Consider the following 19626-nt stretch of genomic DNA (forward strand, 5'->3'; position numbering starts at 1 on the left):
AGTCCTACTTCTATATGTGTTGTCAGGTAGACTAGTCCTACTTCTATATGTGTAACCAGGTAGACTAGTCTACTTCTATATGTGTAACCAGGTAGACTAGTCTACTTCTATATGTGTAACCAGGTAGACTAGTCTACTTCTATATGTGTAACCAGGTAGACTAGTCCTACTTCTATATGTGTAACCAGGTAGACTAGTCCTACTTCTATATGTGTAACCAGGTAGACTAGTCCTACTTCTATATGTGTAACCAGGTAGACTAGTCCTACCTCTATATGTGTAACCAGGTAGACTAGTCCTCCTGCTATATGTGTAATCAGGTAGACTAGTCCTACTACTATATGTGTAATCAGGTAGACTGGTCCTTACTCAACCTTGACAGGAGGGTCTCAAACAAAAGACAATGAATAAATTGACAAAACTGACACATCTTGCGGGGTCAGGGCAAATCAAATGTTAATGGTCACATACACATGGTTAGCGGATGTTAATGGTCACATACACATGGTTAGCAGATGTTAATGGTCACATACACATGGTTAGCAGATGTTAATGGTCACATACACATGGTTAGCAGATGTTAATGGTCACATACACATGGTTAGCGGATGTTAATGGTCACATACACATGGTTAGCGGATGTTAATGGTCACATACAAATGGTTAGCGGATGTTAATTGTCACATACACATGGTTAGCAGATGTTAATGGTCACATACACATGGTTAGCAGATGTTAATGGTCACATACACATGGTTAGCAGATGTTAATGGTCACATACACATGGTTAGCAGATGTTAATGGTCACATACATATGGTTAGCAGATGTTAATGGTCACATACACATGGTTAGCAGATGTTAATGGTCACATACACATGGTTAGCAGATGTTATTGGTCACATACACATGGTTAGCAGATGTTAATGGTCACATACACATGGTTAGCAGATGTTAATGCGACTGTAGCGAAATGCTTGTGCTTCTAGTTCCGACAATGCAGTAATATCTAACAAGTAATCTAACAAATTCACAACAACTACCTTATACACACAAATGTAAGGGATGAATAAGAATATGTACATATAAATACATGGATGAGCGATGGCCGTGCGTCACAGGCAGATGCAGTAGATGGTATAGAATACTGTATATACATATACTGTATATACATATGAGAGTAATGCAGGATATGTGAACATTATTAAAGTTGCGTTATTTAAAGTGACTAGAGATACCTTTTATTAAGTCCATTTATTAAAGTGGCCAGAGATTGAGTCTGTATGTTGGCAGCAGCCTCTCTATGTTAGTGATGGCTGTTTAACAGTCTGATGGCCTTGAGATAGAAGCTGTTTTTTCAGTCTCTCGGTCCCAGCTTTGATGCATCTGTACTGACATCACCTTCTGGATGATAGCGGTGTGAACAGGCAGTGGCTCGGGTGGTTGTTGTCCTTGATGATCTTTTTGGCCTTCCTGTGACATCGAGTGGTGTAGGTGTCCCGGAGGGCAGGTAGTTTGCCCCGGTGATGCGTTGTGCAGACCGGACCACCCTCTGGAGGGTCTTGCGGTTGAGGGCGGTGCAGTTGCCATACCAGGCGATGATACAGCCCGACAGGATGCTCTCTTGTAGTCAATGAACAGCATTCTTTCATAGGCATTCCTCTTGTCCAGGTGAGATTGTGCAGTGTGATGGCGATTGCATCGTCAGTGGAACTATTGGGGCGGTAAGCAAATTGAAGTGGGTCTAGGGTATCGGGTAGGGTGGAGGTGATATGCTCCTTGACTAGTCTCTCAAAGCACTTCATGATGACAGAAGTGAGTGCAACAGGGCGATAGTCATTTAGTTCTTAGCCTTCTTGGAACAGGAATAATGGTGGCCATCTTGAAGCATGTGGGGACAGCAGACTGGGATAGGGATTGATTGAATATGTCCGTAAACACACCAGCCAGCTGGTCTATGAATGCTCTGAAGACGCGGCGAGGGATGCTGTCTGGGCGGGTAGCCCTGCGAGGGTTAACACGTTTAAATATTTTACTCACGTCGGCCACGGAGAAGGAGAGCCCATAGTCTATGGTAGCGGGCCGTGTCGTTGGCACTGTATTGTCCTCAAAGCGATCAAAGAAGTTGTTTAATTTCTTTCTATGCATCACGGAAGTTAGAGTGATCCAGAATGCTAGCAGCTCGAGTCTTGCAGTTGAAATGCTGATAGAATTTAGGAAGGCTTGTTCTCAGGTTAGCTTTGTTAAATTCCCCAGCTACAATAAATGCAGCCTCGGGATGTATGGTTTCCAGTTTACATAGAGTCCAGTGAAGTTCTTTCAGGGCTGACGAGGTATCTGCTTGGCGGGGGATATACTATAATATGTGACTATAATCGAAGAGAATTCTCTTGGAAGATAATGCGGTCTGCATTTGATTGTAAGGAATTCTAGGTCAGGTGAACAAAAGGACTTGAGTTTATGTATGTTGTTATGATTACACCACGAGTTGTTAATCATAAGGCATACACCCCCGCCCTTCTTCTTGCCAGAGAAATTTTTGTTTCTGTCAATGCATGAAGAAACCGGGTACCAACTCTGACAACGTATCCTGAGTGAGCCATGTTTCTGTGAAACAGAGAATGTTACAATCTCTGATGTCTCTCTGGAAGGCAACTCGTGCCCTAATTTCGGCAACCTTGTTGTCTAGAGATTGGACATTGGCGAGTAATATGCTCGGAAGCGGTGGATGGTGTGCTCGCCTTCTGAGTCTGACCAGTAGTAGGCCGCTCAGTCTACCTCTCCTGCGATAATAATAATACATAAAACAACAAATAACTGCATAGTTTTCTAAGGACCTGAAGCGAGGCGACCATCTCTGTAGGCGCCATCTTGCACGGTCTGGGTGGTCTGCCAGGGGCCGTTTCATTTAGTATCCGTTTGGGTCGGCATGGGGAATGATTCTATTTCCCCATAGTATGTTGTACCTCGTTTCCCTCCTTCAGGGAACAGTAGTTATAGTCATAACGTTAAGCTTGTCATAGCTTGTCATTAACATGGTTCTTCAATAATTACACATAATTCTTAATACTGTAGCAATTTAGTTACATTCACATGTTCAACTATCATCAGCTGATCCAGGAAATCATTTTCTGAATGACAGTCACATGACAAACATCACGACATGCAACAACAAACAAAGTGCTTCTTCATTCATTACTCTGGTAAAGACAGTTATGCCGTGCTCCACGTTGGATCCAACATCCCTAACAAATTGATGTTTATAATGTTATTGTCTGCTTGATTTACAGTAGGGTCTCGTTAGTCTGTTTGGAAATGGAGATACTTTGCTCATAATGTGTAGAGAACTGTTCCTTGATGGATAGGCTATTGTACAACACACAGAGCTATTTTCCGTTATTCAAGACATTTAGAATGACAACACATTACAGAGTAGCCTAGTGGGATTATTCACCAAATTATCTGGTGACCAGGTTATGAAATGTCACGACAAAGACATTTTAGTTTCCATGTTTCACCTGAAATATTAAATTGTTTATAGTCCTAGGTCTATGTTATTGTTAGGTGAAGTTATGGGTTCTACAGTAGGTCTGTTTTGTTATTAGGTGAAGTTATGGGTCCTACAGTAGGTCTATGTTATTGTTTGGTGAAGTTATGGGCCAATTTGTCAAACACTTAGTGTACAAACCCTCATTGTCAGGCTGATGGCAAAGCCTAAGAACATTTTACTGGTTGAAGTGTTTCAGTTTAAAGCAATTGATTTGCCGCAATAACACACACATATTAAGCAGGAGATTCAAATGAGCCTTACAATTATAATGTAAAATGTAAAATGCAATAACACACATGTGAAATGTGAAATGCACTCATAAGCAACCTGTAAATGGAGGCTATTTTTGCTGTCAGCCTATGAGAACTCCCCTGAGTTTTCCCCCACGGTGGTGAATTAGTGAATAGATACCAGAGGTTAATGTGAGTTTCCCTGACTAGCACTCCTGATCTTGTGCTGTAATATTCAGAATACATTGTGAAAAACTAAAATCTTTGCTCACCATTTTTGCTCCAGGCAGATATACTACATCCATAACTAGTGGTTTCCTCATTACCAGATATACTACATCCATAACTAGCGGTTTCCTCATTACCAGATATACTACATCCATAAGTAGTGGTTTCCTCATTACCAGATATACTCCATCCATAACTAGTGGTTTCCTCATTAGCAGATATACTACATCCATAACTAGTGGTTTCCTCATTAGCAGATATACTACATCCATAACTAGTGGTTTCCTCATTAGCAGATATACTACATCCATAACTAGTGGTTTCCTCATTACCAGATATACTACATCCATAACTAGCGGTTTCCTCATTACCAGATATACTACATCCATAACTGGCGGTTTCCTCATTACCAGATATACTACATCCATAACTAGTGGTTTCCTCATTACCAGATATACTACAACCATAAGTAGTGGTTTCCTCATTACCAGATATACTACATCCATAACTAGTGGTTTCCTCATTACCAGATATACTACATCCATAACTAGTGGTTTCCTCATTACCAGATATACTACATCCATAACTAGTGGTTTCCTCATTAGCAGGGAGGAGTTTCTGCAACCAAATTGCGTATGCATCGCCCTCGTGCCGCAATTTTAGCAAACACAGAAAGGGGCCTATATTGGACACCAAAAGACGTCTGGCACACTGCTTAGAGTTTCAACAACTTGAATAACTTATTTCTAGCCGACAATCATCGATGTTACTAATGTGAAAACAAGACAAAATATCACTATTGTTCCTATCTTGACTGTCTTAATTGTTAAATTTAACAGACGTCAATTGTTGTACAACTTCATGGGTACACTCTGGGCATCACCCTTTACCTCAAATAAACTTCTGCTGTTGTGGGCATTTAACCATCTGTATGACTTTGTTGTTCACACAGGAGAGAGACGGGACTATCGTGGATCCTCTGGGGAGCCTCAACAACATCATGATGCTGACGAGGCAGAGAAGAGTCTCTCCAGATCAGAACACCTCAAGAAACACCTGCAGAGACCCACAGGGAAGAAATCTCACTGCTGCTCTGACTGTGGGAAGAGATTCACCTCCTCAGCAGGCATTATAATTCATCAGAGAATCCACACAGGAGAGAAACCTTATACCTGTTATCAATGTGGGAAGAGTTATGTTTCATCTGGCCTTCTGACTGTACACCAGAGAATACACACAGGAGAGAAACCTTATAGCTGTAATCAATGTGGGAAGAGTTTTACTCAGCTAAGCAACCTGATAACACACCAGAGAACACACACAGGCGAGAAATCTCATAGCTGTACTCAATGTGGGAAGAGTTTTACTCAGCTAAGCAACCTGATAACACACCAGAGAAAACACACAGGAGAGAAACCGTACAGCTGTGATCAATGTGGGAAGAGTTTTACTCAGCTAAGCAACCTGATAACACACCAGAGAACACACACAGGCGAGAAATCTTATAGCTGTACTCAATGTGGGAAGAGTTTTAGCCAGTCAACCAGCCTGATATCACACCAGAGAACACACACAGGCGATAAACCTTATAGCTGTACTCAATGTGGGAAGAGTTTTAGCCATTCAACCAGCCTGATATCACACCAGCGAATACACACAGGAGAGAAACCTTATAGCTGTATTCAATGTAGGAAGAGTTTTAGCCATTCAACTAGCCTGACACGACACCAGAGAACACACACAGGAGAGAAACCGTATAGCTGTGATCAATGTGGGAAGAGTTTTGTTTCATCTGGCCTTCTGACTGTACACCAGAGAACACACACAGGAGAGAAACACTATAGCTGTGGTAAATGTGGGACGAGTTTTGTTCCATCTGGCGATCTGACAGTACACCAGAGAACACACATAGGAGAGAAGTATTTTATATGTAATCAATGTGGGAAACGTTTTGTTCCATCTGGTGATCTGACAGTACACCAGGGAACACACACAGGAGATAAGTCTTTTAGCTGTAATCAATGTGGGAAGAGTTTTGTTTCATCTACTGGTCTGACAATGCACCAGAGAACACACACAGGAGAGGAATCTTTTAGCTGTGGGCTCGTTCCAAGGGGACGAGAGTTCTAGAAGCTTGTGAGTTTTAGGAAGAAGAGAGTTCTAGAAGCAAGTGAGTTTTAGGAAGACGAGAGTTCTAGAAGCTAGTGAGTTTTAGGAAGGGAAAAATAAACTTTTTTTCTTCTTGTTTTTAATTGTTGACAGCCAGTAGACACCATGTTTTTATTGGTGAAGGTGAAGCATTGTAGTTGATTATAATGTGAATTGGAAGTTGTTTTCTGTTGGTGGTGCACATTCTCTTAAGGTGTTAGTCTTTGGTTTTTCCATTTATGTTTTGAGGTTGGACTTTAGCACGTATAGCTCGTTAGCAAGTATAGCTCGTTAGCACGTAGGACGTACCGATTTCTGTCACCTCGTTAGTCAGTATGTGTTACACCTGTTCTGGCTTGTCCATCTCGTTAGTGGGAAGGTGTTTCACCTGAGCTGGTCCAGGTTCTATTTAAGAGTGTCTGGCCCATTGCTCCAGTTGTCTTGATAGATGTGGAATGTCAACACCTTTAGTTGCTCCACCTTTTTGGTTTGCTTCCTGTCTTTAAATTTGGTGTGGGTTTTTCTTTTGTTTGCCTCTTCTTGGGCAGATTTAGTGGGTCTCATGGTTGGTGTCTTTTATGTCCCAGTTGTTGTTACTAGTCAACTTTCAGTGGACACCGAGAGAAAAATTGCAACATTATGTTATAATACTTTTATTGCATCAAATGGTTGTTTTATGCAACAGAATAGAGGGTTCTTAGAACTATTGTGTCTGTGTGTTCTACTGAGGATGGGCCTCTGGGAGAAAACACTGACAGGAGATTTACAATGTCTTTTGGGTGATAAAACCTAAAGAGACCGCATTCCAGAGCATGAGTTAATGTTCCTGTTCTATATGGTACCAGGGATAGATGACCCCAGGGCCAGACCCTGGTCTATACACAAAGAGTACTGTTTTTACAGCAGATACTGTCTGCTGAGAATTATAAGTATCTTTCATACAAATCTTAACCTTGTGACCCGTTCTATACATCTGTTGTTCGTCATGTAGGTTGAAAGACCTTTGTACTTCTGTCTTGTGGCTCTCAACGAATCATCTGGGGGTGATTTGTCAACCAGCCATCATCGTACAGCACTGAATTGATTAACTTTATATTTGCGTGTTATATTGACCTGCTCCCTTATTAATAAGTGAATAAAGATTTAGTTTAAGAATAACTCTGACTTGTGTGATAAGTTTGTCTCTCCTCATTTGATATGAAAGAAATTAACCACATTTGGCAATGGGGATGTGAATCTTGACTTGGTGACCGCTGCTGACGACCTGGGTAAATGACCTGGCTCCTGACGACCTGGGTAAATGACCTGGGTAAATTACCTGGCTCCTGATGACCTAGGTAAATGACCTGGCTCCTGACGATCTGGGTAAATGACCTGGCTCCTGACGACCTGGGTAAATGACCTGGCTCCTGACTACCTGTGTAAATGACCTGGCTCCTGACTACCTGAGTAAATGACCTGGCTCCTGATGACCTGGGTAAATGACCTGAGTAAATGACCTGCCTCCCGACGACCTGGGTAAATGACCTGGGTAAACGACCTTGCTCCTGACGACCTGGGTAAATGACCTGGCTCCTGACTACCTGGGTAAATGACCTGGCTCCTGACTACCTGGGGAAATGACCTGGCTCCTGATGACCTGGGTAAATGACCTGGCTCCTGACAACCTGGGCAAATTACCTGGGTAAATGACCTGGCTCCTGATGACCTAGGTAAATGACCTGGCTCCTGACGATCTGGGTAAATGACCTGGCTCCTGACGACCTGGGTAAATGACCTGGCTCCTGTGAACCTGGGTAAATGACCTGGCTCCTGACGACCTGGGTAAATGACCTGGCTCCTGACTACCTGAGTAAATGACCTGGCTCCTGATGACCTGGGTAAATGACCTGGGTAAATGACCTGCCTCCCGACGACCTGGGTAAATGACCTGGGTAAATGACCTTGCTCCTGACGACCTGGGTAAATGACCTGGCTCCTGACTACCTTGGTAAATGACCTGGCTCCTGACTACCTCGGTAAATGACCTGGCTCCTGATGACCTGGGTAAATGACCTGGCTCCTGGCAACCTGGGCAAATTACCTAAGTAAATTACCTGGCTCCTGACGACCTGGGTAAATGACCTGGCTCCTGAGGACCTGGGTAAATGACCTGGCTCCTGACGACCTGGGTAAATGACCTGGCTCCTGACGACCTGGGTAAATGACCTGGCTCCTGACGACCTAGGTAAATGACCTGGCTCCTGACGACCTGGGTAAATGACCTGGGTAAATGACCTTGCTCCTGACGACCTGGGTAAATGACCTGGCTCCTGACGATCTGGGTAAATGACCTGGCTCCTGACGACCTGGGTAAATGACCTGGCTCCTGATGACCTGGGTAAATGACCTGGCTCCTGACGACCTGGGTAAATGACCTGGCTCCTGACGACCTGGGTAAATGACCTGGCTCCTGACGACCTGGGTAAATGACCTGGCTCCTGACGACCTGGGTAAATGACCTGGCTCCTGACGACCTGGGTAAATGACCTGGCTCCTGATGACCTGGGTAAATGACCTGGCTCCTGACGACCTGGGTAAATGACCTGGCTCCTGACGACCTGGGTAAATGACCTGGCTCCTGACGACCTGGGTAAATGACCTGGCTCCTGACGACCTGGGTAAATGACCTGGGTAAATGACCTGGCTCCTGACGACCTGGGTAAATGACCTGGCTCCTGATGACCTAGGTAAATGACCTGGCTCCTGACGATCTGGGTAAATGACCTGGCTCCTGACGACCTGGGTAAATGACCTGGCTCCTGTGAACCTGGGTAAATGACCTGGCTCCTGATGACCTGGGTAAATGACCTGGCTCCTGACGACCTGGGTAAATGACCTGGGTAAATGACCTGGCTCCTGATGACCTAGGTAAATGACCTGGCTCCTGACGACCTGGGTAAATGACCTGGCTCCTGACTATCTGTGTAAATGACCTGGCTCCTGACGACCTGGGTAAATGACCTGGCTCCTGACTACCTGGGTAAATGACCTGGCTCCTGACTACCTGGGTACATTTTTACATTTACATTTGAGTCATTTAGCAGACGCTCTTATCCAGAGCGACTTACAAGTACATACATTCATACTTTTTTGTTCTGGGCCCCCGTGGGAATCGAACCCACAACCCTGGCGTTGCAAGCGCCATGCTCAACCAACTGAGCCACACGGGACCGTAAATGACCTGGCTCCTGATGACCTGGGTAAATGACCTGGCTCCTGACTACCTGGGTAAATGACCTGGCTCTTGATTACCTGGGTAAATGACCTGGCTCCTGACTACCTGGGTAAATGACCTGGCTCCTGACTACCTGGGTAAATGACCTGGCTCTTGATGACCTGGGTAAATGACCTGGCTCCTGACAACCTGGGTAAATGACCTGGCTCCTGACGACCTGGGTAAATGACCTGGCTCCTGAGGACCTGGGTAAATGACCTGGGTAAATGGCCTGCCTCCCGACGACCTGGGTAAATGACCTTGCTCCTGACGACCTGGGTAAATGACCTGGCTCCTGACTACCTGGGTAAATGACCTGGCTCCTGACTACCTGGGTAAATGACCTGGCTCCTGATGACCTGGGTAAATGACCTGGCTCCTGACAACCTTGGCAAATTACCTGGGTAAATGACCTGGCTCCTGACGACCTGGGTAAATGACCTGGCTCCTGACGACCTAGGTAAAAGACCTGGCTCCTGACTTCCTGGGTAAATGACCTGGCTCCTGACTACCTGGGTAAATGATCTGGCTCCTGATGACCTGGGTACATTTTTACATTTACATTTTAGTCATTTAGCAGACGCTCTTATCCAGAGCGACTTACAAGTACATACATTCATACTTTTTTGTTCTGGGCCCCCGTGGGAATCGAACCCACAACCCTGGCGTTGCAAGCGCCATGCTCAACCAACTGAGCCACACGGGACCGTAAATGACCTGGCTCCTGATGACCTGGGTAAATGACCTGTGTAAATGACCTGGCTCCTGATTACCTGGGTAAATGACCTGGCTCCTGACTACCTGGGTAAATGACCTGGCTCCTGACTACCTGGGTAAATGACCTGGCTCTTGATGACCTGGGTAAATGACCTGGCTCCTGACAACCTGGGTAAATGACCTGGCTCCTGACGACCTGGGTAAATTACCTGGCTGGTGACGACCTGGGTAAAGGACCTGGCTCCTGAGGACCTGGGTAAAGGACCTGGCTCCTGACAACCTGGGTAAATGACCTGGGTAAATGACCTGCCTCCCGACGACCTGGGTAAATGACCTGGGTAAATGACCTTGCTCCTGACGACCTGGGTAAATGACCTGGCTCCTGACTACCTGGGTAAATGACCTGGCTCCTGACTACCTGGGTAAATGACCTTGCTCCTGAAGACCTGGGTAAATGACCTGGGTAAATGACCTGGCTCCTGACGACCTGGGTAAATGACCTGGCTCCTGACGACCTGGGTAAATGACCTGCCTCCCGACGACCTGGGTAAATGACCTGGGTAAATGACCTTGCTCCTGACGACCTGGGTAAATGACCTGGCTCCTGACTACCTGGGTAAATGACCTGGCTCCTGACTACCTGGGTAAATGACCTGGCTCCTGAAGACGTGGGTAAATGACCTGGCTCCTGACTACCTGGGTAAATGACCTGGCTCTTGATGACCTGGGTAAATGACCTGGCTCCTGACAACCTGGGTAAATGACCTGGCTCCTGACGACCTGGGTAAATTACCTGGCTGGTGACGACCTGGGTAAATGACCTGGCTCCTGAGGACCTGGGTAAAGGACCTGGCTCCTGACAACCTGGGTAAATGACCTGGGTAAATGACCTGCCTCCCGACGACCTGGGTAAATGACCTGGGTAAATGACCTTGCTCCTGACGACCTGGGTAAATGACCTGGCTCCTGACTACCTGGGTAAATGACCTGGCTCCTGACTACCTGGGTAAATGACCTTGCTCCTGAAGACCTGGGTAAATGACCTGGGTAAATGACCTGGCTCCTGACGACCTGGGTAAATGACCTGGCTCCTGACGACCTGGGTAAATGACCTGGGTAAATGACCTTGCTCCTGACGACCTGGGTAAATGACCTGGCTCCTGACTACCTTGGTAAATGACCTGGCTCCTGACTACCTCGGTAAATGACCTGGCTCCTGATGACCTGGGTAAATGACCTGGCTCCTGGCAACCTGGGCAAATTACCTAAGTAAATTACCTGGCTCCTGACGACCTGGGTAAATGACCTGGCTCCTGAGGACCTGGGTAAATGACCTGGCTCCTGACGACCTGGGTAAATGACCTGGCTCCTGACGACCTGGGTAAATGACCTGGCTCCTGACGACCTAGGTAAATGACCTGGCTCCTGACGACCTGGGTAAATGACCTGGGTAAATGACCTTGCTCCTGACGACCTGGGTAAATGACCTGGCTCCTGACGATCTGGGTAAATGACCTGGCTCCTGACGACCTGGGTAAATGACCTGGCTCCTGATGACCTGGGTAAATGACCTGGCTCCTGACGACCTGGGTAAATGACCTGGCTCCTGACGACCTGGGTAAATGACCTGGCTCCTGACGACCTGGGTAAATGACCTGGCTCCTGACGACCTGGGTAAATGACCTGGCTCCTGACGACCTGGGTAAATGACCTGGCTCCTGATGACCTGGGTAAATGACCTGGCTCCTGACGACCTGGGTAAATGACCTGGCTCCTGACGACCTGGGTAAATGACCTGGCTCCTGACGACCTGGGTAAATGACCTGGCTCCTGACGACCTGGGTAAATGACCTGGGTAAATGACCTGGCTCCTGACGACCTGGGTAAATGACCTGGCTCCTGATGACCTAGGTAAATGACCTGGCTCCTGACGATCTGGGTAAATGACCTGGCTCCTGACGACCTGGGTAAATGACCTGGCTCCTGTGAACCTGGGTAAATGACCTGGCTCCTGATGACCTGGGTAAATGACCTGGCTCCTGACGACCTGGGTAAATGACCTGGGTAAATGACCTGGCTCCTGATGACCTAGGTAAATGACCTGGCTCCTGACGACCTGGGTAAATGACCTGGCTCCTGACTATCTGTGTAAATGACCTGGCTCCTGACGACCTGGGTAAATGACCTGGCTCCTGACTACCTGGGTAAATGACCTGGCTCCTGACTACCTGGGTACATTTTTACATTTACATTTGAGTCATTTAGCAGACGCTCTTATCCAGAGCGACTTACAAGTACATACATTCATACTTTTTTGTTCTGGGCCCCCGTGGGAATCGAACCCACAACCCTGGCGTTGCAAGCGCCATGCTCAACCAACTGAGCCACACGGGACCGTAAATGACCTGGCTCCTGATGACCTGGGTAAATGACCTGGCTCCTGACTACCTGGGTAAATGACCTGGCTCTTGATTACCTGGGTAAATGACCTGGCTCCTGACTACCTGGGTAAATGACCTGGCTCCTGACTACCTGGGTAAATGACCTGGCTCTTGATGACCTGGGTAAATGACCTGGCTCCTGACAACCTGGGTAAATGACCTGGCTCCTGACGACCTGGGTAAATGACCTGGCTCCTGAGGACCTGGGTAAATGACCTGGGTAAATGGCCTGCCTCCCGACGACCTGGGTAAATGACCTTGCTCCTGACGACCTGGGTAAATGACCTGGCTCCTGACTACCTGGGTAAATGACCTGGCTCCTGACTACCTGGGTAAATGACCTGGCTCCTGATGACCTGGGTAAATGACCTGGCTCCTGACAACCTTGGCAAATTACCTGGGTAAATGACCTGGCTCCTGACGACCTGGGTAAATGACCTGGCTCCTGACGACCTAGGTAAAAGACCTGGCTCCTGACTTCCTGGGTAAATGACCTGGCTCCTGACTACCTGGGTAAATGATCTGGCTCCTGATGACCTGGGTACATTTTTACATTTACATTTTAGTCATTTAGCAGACGCTCTTATCCAGAGCGACTTACAAGTACATACATTCATACTTTTTTGTTCTGGGCCCCCGTGGGAATCGAACCCACAACCCTGGCGTTGCAAGCGCCATGCTCAACCAACTGAGCCACACGGGACCGTAAATGACCTGGCTCCTGATGACCTGGGTAAATGACCTGTGTAAATGACCTGGCTCCTGATTACCTGGGTAAATGACCTGGCTCCTGACTACCTGGGTAAATGACCTGGCTCCTGACTACCTGGGTAAATGACCTGGCTCTTGATGACCTGGGTAAATGACCTGGCTCCTGACAACCTGGGTAAATGACCTGGCTCCTGACGACCTGGGTAAATTACCTGGCTGGTGACGACCTGGGTAAATGACCTGGCTCCTGAGGACCTGGGTAAAGGACCTGGCTCCTGACAACCTGGGTAAATGACCTGGGTAAATGACCTGCCTCCCGACGACCTGGGTAAATGACCTGGGTAAATGACCTTGCTCCTGACGACCTGGGTAAATGACCTGGCTCCTGACTACCTGGGTAAATGACCTGGCTCCTGACTACCTGGGTAAATGACCTTGCTCCTGAAGACCTGGGTAAATGACCTGGGTAAATGACCTGGCTCCTGACGACCTGGGTAAATGACCTGGCTCCTGACGACCTGGGTAAATGACCTGCCTCCCGACGACCTGGGTAAATGACCTGGGTAAATGACCTTGCTCCTGACGACCTGGGTAAATGACCTGGCTCCTGACTACCTGGGTAAATGACCTGGCTCCTGACTACCTGGGTAAATGACCTGGCTCCTGAAGACGTGGGTAAATGACCTGGCTCCTGACAACCTGGGCAAAATACCTGAGTAAATTACCTGGCTCCTGACGACCTGGCTCCTGACGACCTGGGTAAAAGACCTGGCTCCTGACTACCTGGGTAAATGACCTGGCTCCTGACGACCTGGGTAAATGACCTGGCTCCTGATGACCTGTGTAAATGACCTGGCTCCTGACAACCTGGGCAAATTACCTGGGTAAATTACCTGGCTCCTGACGACCTGGGTAAATGACCTGCCTCCCGGCGACCTGGGTAAATGACCTGGGTAAATGACCTTGCTCCTGATGACCTGGGTAAATGACCTGGCTCCTGACTACCTGGGTAAATGACCTGGCTCCTGACTACCTGGGTAAATGACCTGGCTCCTGAAGACCTGGGTAAATGACCTGGCTCCTGACAACCTGGGCAAAATACCTGAGTAAATTACCTGGCTCCTGACGACCTGGCTCCTGACGACCTGGGTAAAAGACCTGGCTCCTGACTACCTGGGTAAATGACCTGGCTCCTGACTACCTGGGTAAATGACCTGGCTCCTGATGACCTGTGTAAATGACCTGGCTCCTGACAACCTGGGTAAATTACCTGGCTCCTGATGACCTGTGTAAATGACCTGGCTCCTGACAACCTGGGCAAATTACCTGGGTAAATGACCTGGCTCCTGACGACCTGGGTAAATGACCTGGCTCCTGACGACCTGGGTAAATGACCTGGGTAAATGATCTGGCTCCTGACGACCTGGGCAAATGACCTGGGAAATGACCTGGCTCCTGACGACCTGGGTAAATGACCTGGCTCCTGACGACCTGGGTAAATGGCCTGGCTCCTGACGACCTGGGTAAATGACCTGGCTCCTGATGACCTGGGTAAATGGTGCACAAGGGATCCCTCAAACTTGGGATCTCAGGGAGACCACACTTCGGGAACGGAGCCGATGGACCCACCTTTGATCTGAGATGCAGCGAGCCGAGTGAATACCACATCTCGGACCTAGTTTAAAAAAGGAGGTGAGCGAAACACGCAAAGTGGAGTTTTTATCAAAACCTCGTAGTCTCTGAGTGTTCCAGTGTGAGGGCGGTCACCTTGGAGGTGTAAACAGGGCCCAGTCAGGAGGCTCTGAGTGTGTATTCCTGTGTGGAGGTGTAAACAGGGCCGAGTCAGGAGGCTCTGAGTGTGTATTCCTGTGTGAGGGCGGTCACCTTGGAGGTGTAAACAGGGCCCAGTCAGGAGGCTCTGAGTGTGTATTCCAGTGTGAGGGGGGTCACCTTGGAGGTGTAAACAGGGCCCAGGCAGGAGGCTCTGAGTGTTCCAGTGGGAGGGGGGTCACCTTGGAGGTGTAAACAGGGCCCTGTAGGAGTGTGTATTCCAGTGTGAGGGGGGTCACCTTGGAGGTGTAGACAGGGCCGAGTCAGTGGAGGATGATCTGAGAGTCAGTCGACTCAAACACATCTATCATTGGTCGGTTGCGGGCAACCTAGAGCAGTCCTGGCACTGAAATAAAAAATACAGCCTTAGCAGAGCCCCAAGTCACTTGGGGACGTCCTCGAGGGCGTGGATGTTCTCGCCTTCAAAGGCCAGCGGGATTTCACTCTCATATCCATTCCCTGGACTTGATTCATTTCTGAGAAGATCTGAAAAGAATTGCTGCTGTGGTCTCGAGTCCTAGTAAAGTAAAGCAATGACCTTACTACACTTGCTAATTTTATTACAAAATACATTAGAGAAAGGGAAGGAATAAGAGAAAATCCCTCTTCTGTATTGTCCTTCAGGGACTGTCAACATAGCAGGATGATGTCCTCACCCCTGCCTTGCCTCTCGACCTCTGATGGTCCTTGAATTATCTTTTTGTCTATATCCATTCCATGGACTTGATTCATTTCTGAGAAGATCTGAAAAGATCATTTGCACACATTTGTATGCTAAGAGATTTCAGTTTGTATTGACTGCTATGTAGGTTAAATGTACACTTCAAATGCAGCTGTCCTACAACAGATCTGTACCTTCTTCTTGATCCCAATTGCATTGTGTCCATGTTCTGTCCTATAAGAATTTCAAAGGAAGAGATAATGTGTCAAAGAATAGTCTTACAAGCATTAAAATATATATATATATTAAATACATATTGAAAGATAAATGGCATCGACATACAATTGAATGTAAAATAGAAGAACATATTGGAGAAAGCACTAGCCAATACAGTACTGCCATACAGTAACAGTACTGCCATACAGGCCTAATATCACATTTCAAGATATCTTTGTACACAAAGTGTTCAATATTTTATCAGGCTGATGTGAAAGATTATACGCAACATTTTGCTGCGTGGCAATACTGTGTTTGGATTCTGAAGGGCATTTATACAAAAGAGGTAGTCTAGACACTGTATTAATACCATTATGCATTTGAATCCCATCTACAGCTACCATCTAAGATATTAATTTCCCTCCACAAGGGGGCGGACATGTAACGTTTCCAAAATGGGATAGTATTGTCCATGTAACGTTTCCAAAATGGGATAGTATTGTCCATGTAACGTCTCCAAAATGGGATAGTATTGCCCATGTAACGTTTCCAAAATGGGATAGTATTGTCCATGTAACGTTTCCAAAATGGGATAGTATTGTCCATGTAACGTGTCCAAAATGGGATAGTATTGTCCATGTAACGTTTCCAAAATGGGATAGTATTGTCCATGTAACGTTATGCCCCCTTGTGAGTTAATAGTATTGCATGCTGTAGCAGGCTATATAAAGAGGAAGACCTCCATTGACGATTCAGTTCGTTGTAACATCTCGTCTGGACAGGTCACCGTCCTTAGTTAGTTAGTTAGTTAACGTTAGCTAGTTCATTATCACAAAAGTGAAAACTGCTCTAGATTGGAAACTTACGTTAATGAGTGTAAAGCCATGTTGGCTTTATGGAAACGATATACAATATATGGGAAAGAATATAGTTGAGGGAAATAATCCAAACCTAGTTGTGCCTAGTTAGGACATAACGTTAGCTAGCTAGATAACGGTACTGTACTGTAGCTCATACAACGCCGACGGTCAAACCCAGCTTTCTAATATTTACGGTAATTAACTATAGTAACGTTATGGAAGCTATTCACAGAAAACCATCATTGTCTTCGTTATTCATTATTAGTATGTTATATTATTATTATATAAATTATTTCGAGACATACATCGACCCAACTTAACCTTTTTAACTTGTTGTCGCATCCAAACTTGTCACCATCGTTTTCAGTTGTAACTGCGAAGTTCCCGGAAGTTGTCCAGCAACAACGGAGGTTCCTCGATGAACCCACCTTCTAACAAGTTCTTTGAAGAACCTTTTGGGGCTGTTTTTCATTGACCAAGAACCCTACGGTTCTTAGGGGATCTGAGAACAACTCCAGTTGAACCCTTCATTTTTAGAGTTGTAGTCGGCTCTATTTACTCTCAGATTCAACACATGATGATTAGCATCAACGATCAAGTCAGCTGCTGCTGCTCCAATACAGTATGAGGTGAGACGGTGAACTGACGTTGAACCGGGCAGTCAGCTGCTGCTGCTCCAATACAGTATGAGGTGAGACGGTGAACTGATGTTGAACCGGGCAGTCAGTTGCTGCTGCTCCAATACAGTATGAGGTGAGACGGTGAACTGATGTTGAACCGGGCAGTCAGTTGCTGCTGCTCCAATACAGTATGAGGTGAGACGGTGAACTGATGTTGAACTGGGCAGTCAGCTGTCCGCCAATTGAAGCACAACAGGACAACGACTCAAAACACAGAAGTAAATCAACAACAGAATGGATCTAGTTTATCACCGTTGGTATTGAAAAAGCCTATTGCACATTGTGGTGGAAATTCTAACCAATAAGGAGAGACTTTGTCATTTCTTCAAACAATCAACCTTTATTTGATAAGAATTGCAATAATGTAGCTGGTCAGCCCTACACTCTGAGGTGGAAGGCCGAGAGCTCGATGACACAAGGAGTTCAGAAGCCTTATATAGTCAAACTATCTTGTGCATATAGAAAACACGTGATCTTGGTGTGTGTCCGTGTGTGGAGAACGAGACACAGACTAACTGGGAATTGGTCGTCTCGTTCTGTAGCAACAGATAGTTATTCTAGTTTTCCAGTGAGGGAGAACGAGACACAGACTAACTGGGAATTGGTCGTCTCGTTCTGTAGCAACAGCTAGTTATTCTAGTTTTCCAGTGAGGGAGAACGAGACACAGACTAACTGGGAATTGGTCGTCTCGTTCTGTAGCAACAGCTAGTTATTCTAGTTTTCCAGTGAGGGAGAACGAGACACAGACTAACTGGGAATTGGTCGTCTCGTTCTGTAGCAACAGATAGTTATTCTAGTTTTCCAGTAAGGTGTCAAAACAACAGGAAATCACTCTAGACACAGTTCCTCTGAAGTAGATCAATGGCTCCCCGAATTGGGCCAAGCTCCTTTGGCCTGTTTGTCTAGAGGGTGTGTCTAGAGCTAGTCTGGAGATAAATCAGACCCAGCCTGAACTGTGTGATGTAGTAGGGAGTTGTAGTTTCTCTAGAGATAAATCAGATCCAGCCTGAACTGTGTGATGTAGTAGGGAGTTGTAGTTTCTCTTGAGATAAATCAGATCCAGACTGAACTGTGTGATGTAGTAGGGAGTTGTAGTTTCTCTAGAGATAAATCAGACCCAGACTGAACTGTGTGATGTAGTAGGGAGTTGTAGTTTCTCTAGAGATAAATCAGACCCAGCCTGAACTGTGTGATGTAGTAGGGAGTTGTAGTTTCCAACAGGCCAATATTCTACATAGTTTAGCGCATAAGACTTAATTAACTACAATGACCATAATCTATTGCGTGACTACTTGTCTTGTCTAGCATTTCACTACAATAACATCTGCCTGTGACCTATAACATTTGATTTATGAAGGTAATGTGTGTAAAATGTACTTTTCCCCACATCTCTTTATATTGCTTATTCATATTCGGTGGCCTGACTGCGTCAAAGGCCCATCCTGGTAGATCTGAACCTAATGCAGCTTGGAGTGATCAGATGACAGAAGTCACATTTAGGTGCCAGGTGTAACTGAGGCCATAGATGCATCATATCCATTACTTTGAATGTTTTATATAATATGACTAAATGTGTTTCTTTCTGTGTTGCAGGGGCAGTCATGAAATGGAACGGCAAGGCCACAGAACATGACATAAGCAGAGCTGTGGGAGACCACCTCAAGCCCCTGGTAGAGCCGGGGGTGGTGTTTACCACTCCACCAGCAGAGCTGTGGGAGACCACCTCAAGCCCCTGGTAGAGCCGGGGGTGGTGTTTACCACTCCACCACACCTTCATCAGGCTGGAAAAGTGATACTGTTTTTCATACTAAGATGGACCAAGAGTCTGTTGATTGGTCAGTCATTGGATTCATTTGTTGAAATCAAATCAAGCTTTATTTATACAGCACATTTCAGACATGGATGCAACACAATGGCTTCTCAGGAAAAAACAATGAAAATAAACAGGAATATTTAGTACACAAACATAAGAGGATAAAAAACAATAATACCAACTTAAAGACTAATGAGCATACTAAGGAAATGCCATTGATTCAAATATTAAGATATCCAATCCAAAAATATGAGCTTGTTTTTTTAGGATGGGCTCTGAAAGTCAC

At 46.2% G+C, this 19626-nt stretch overlaps 2 protein-coding genes across 5 annotated transcripts in view; one reads left to right on the top strand and one right to left on the bottom strand.

Annotated features, from left to right (window-relative positions):
* LOC139548391 (zinc finger protein ZFP2-like) overlaps positions 1–7312 on the top strand; it is a 315038-nt gene extending 307726 nt beyond the window's left edge. For both annotated transcript variants that reach the window (XM_071358072.1, XM_071358065.1), the window contains exon 2: positions 4959–7312. In XM_071358072.1, coding sequence (XP_071214173.1) covers positions 4959–6136 — 1178 coding nt within the window. In that variant the 3' untranslated portion in view covers positions 6137–7312. The remainder of the gene's footprint in view (positions 1–4958) is intronic.
* The window catches only part of LOC139548897 (zinc finger protein 180-like), a 324124-nt gene that overhangs the window by 268989 nt on the left and 35509 nt on the right, over positions 1–19626 (bottom strand). The window lies entirely within an intron of this gene.

This window comes from Salvelinus alpinus, chromosome 2 (assembly GCF_045679555.1).
Source record: "Salvelinus alpinus chromosome 2, SLU_Salpinus.1, whole genome shotgun sequence".
Taxonomy (NCBI): domain Eukaryota; kingdom Metazoa; phylum Chordata; class Actinopteri; order Salmoniformes; family Salmonidae; genus Salvelinus; species Salvelinus alpinus.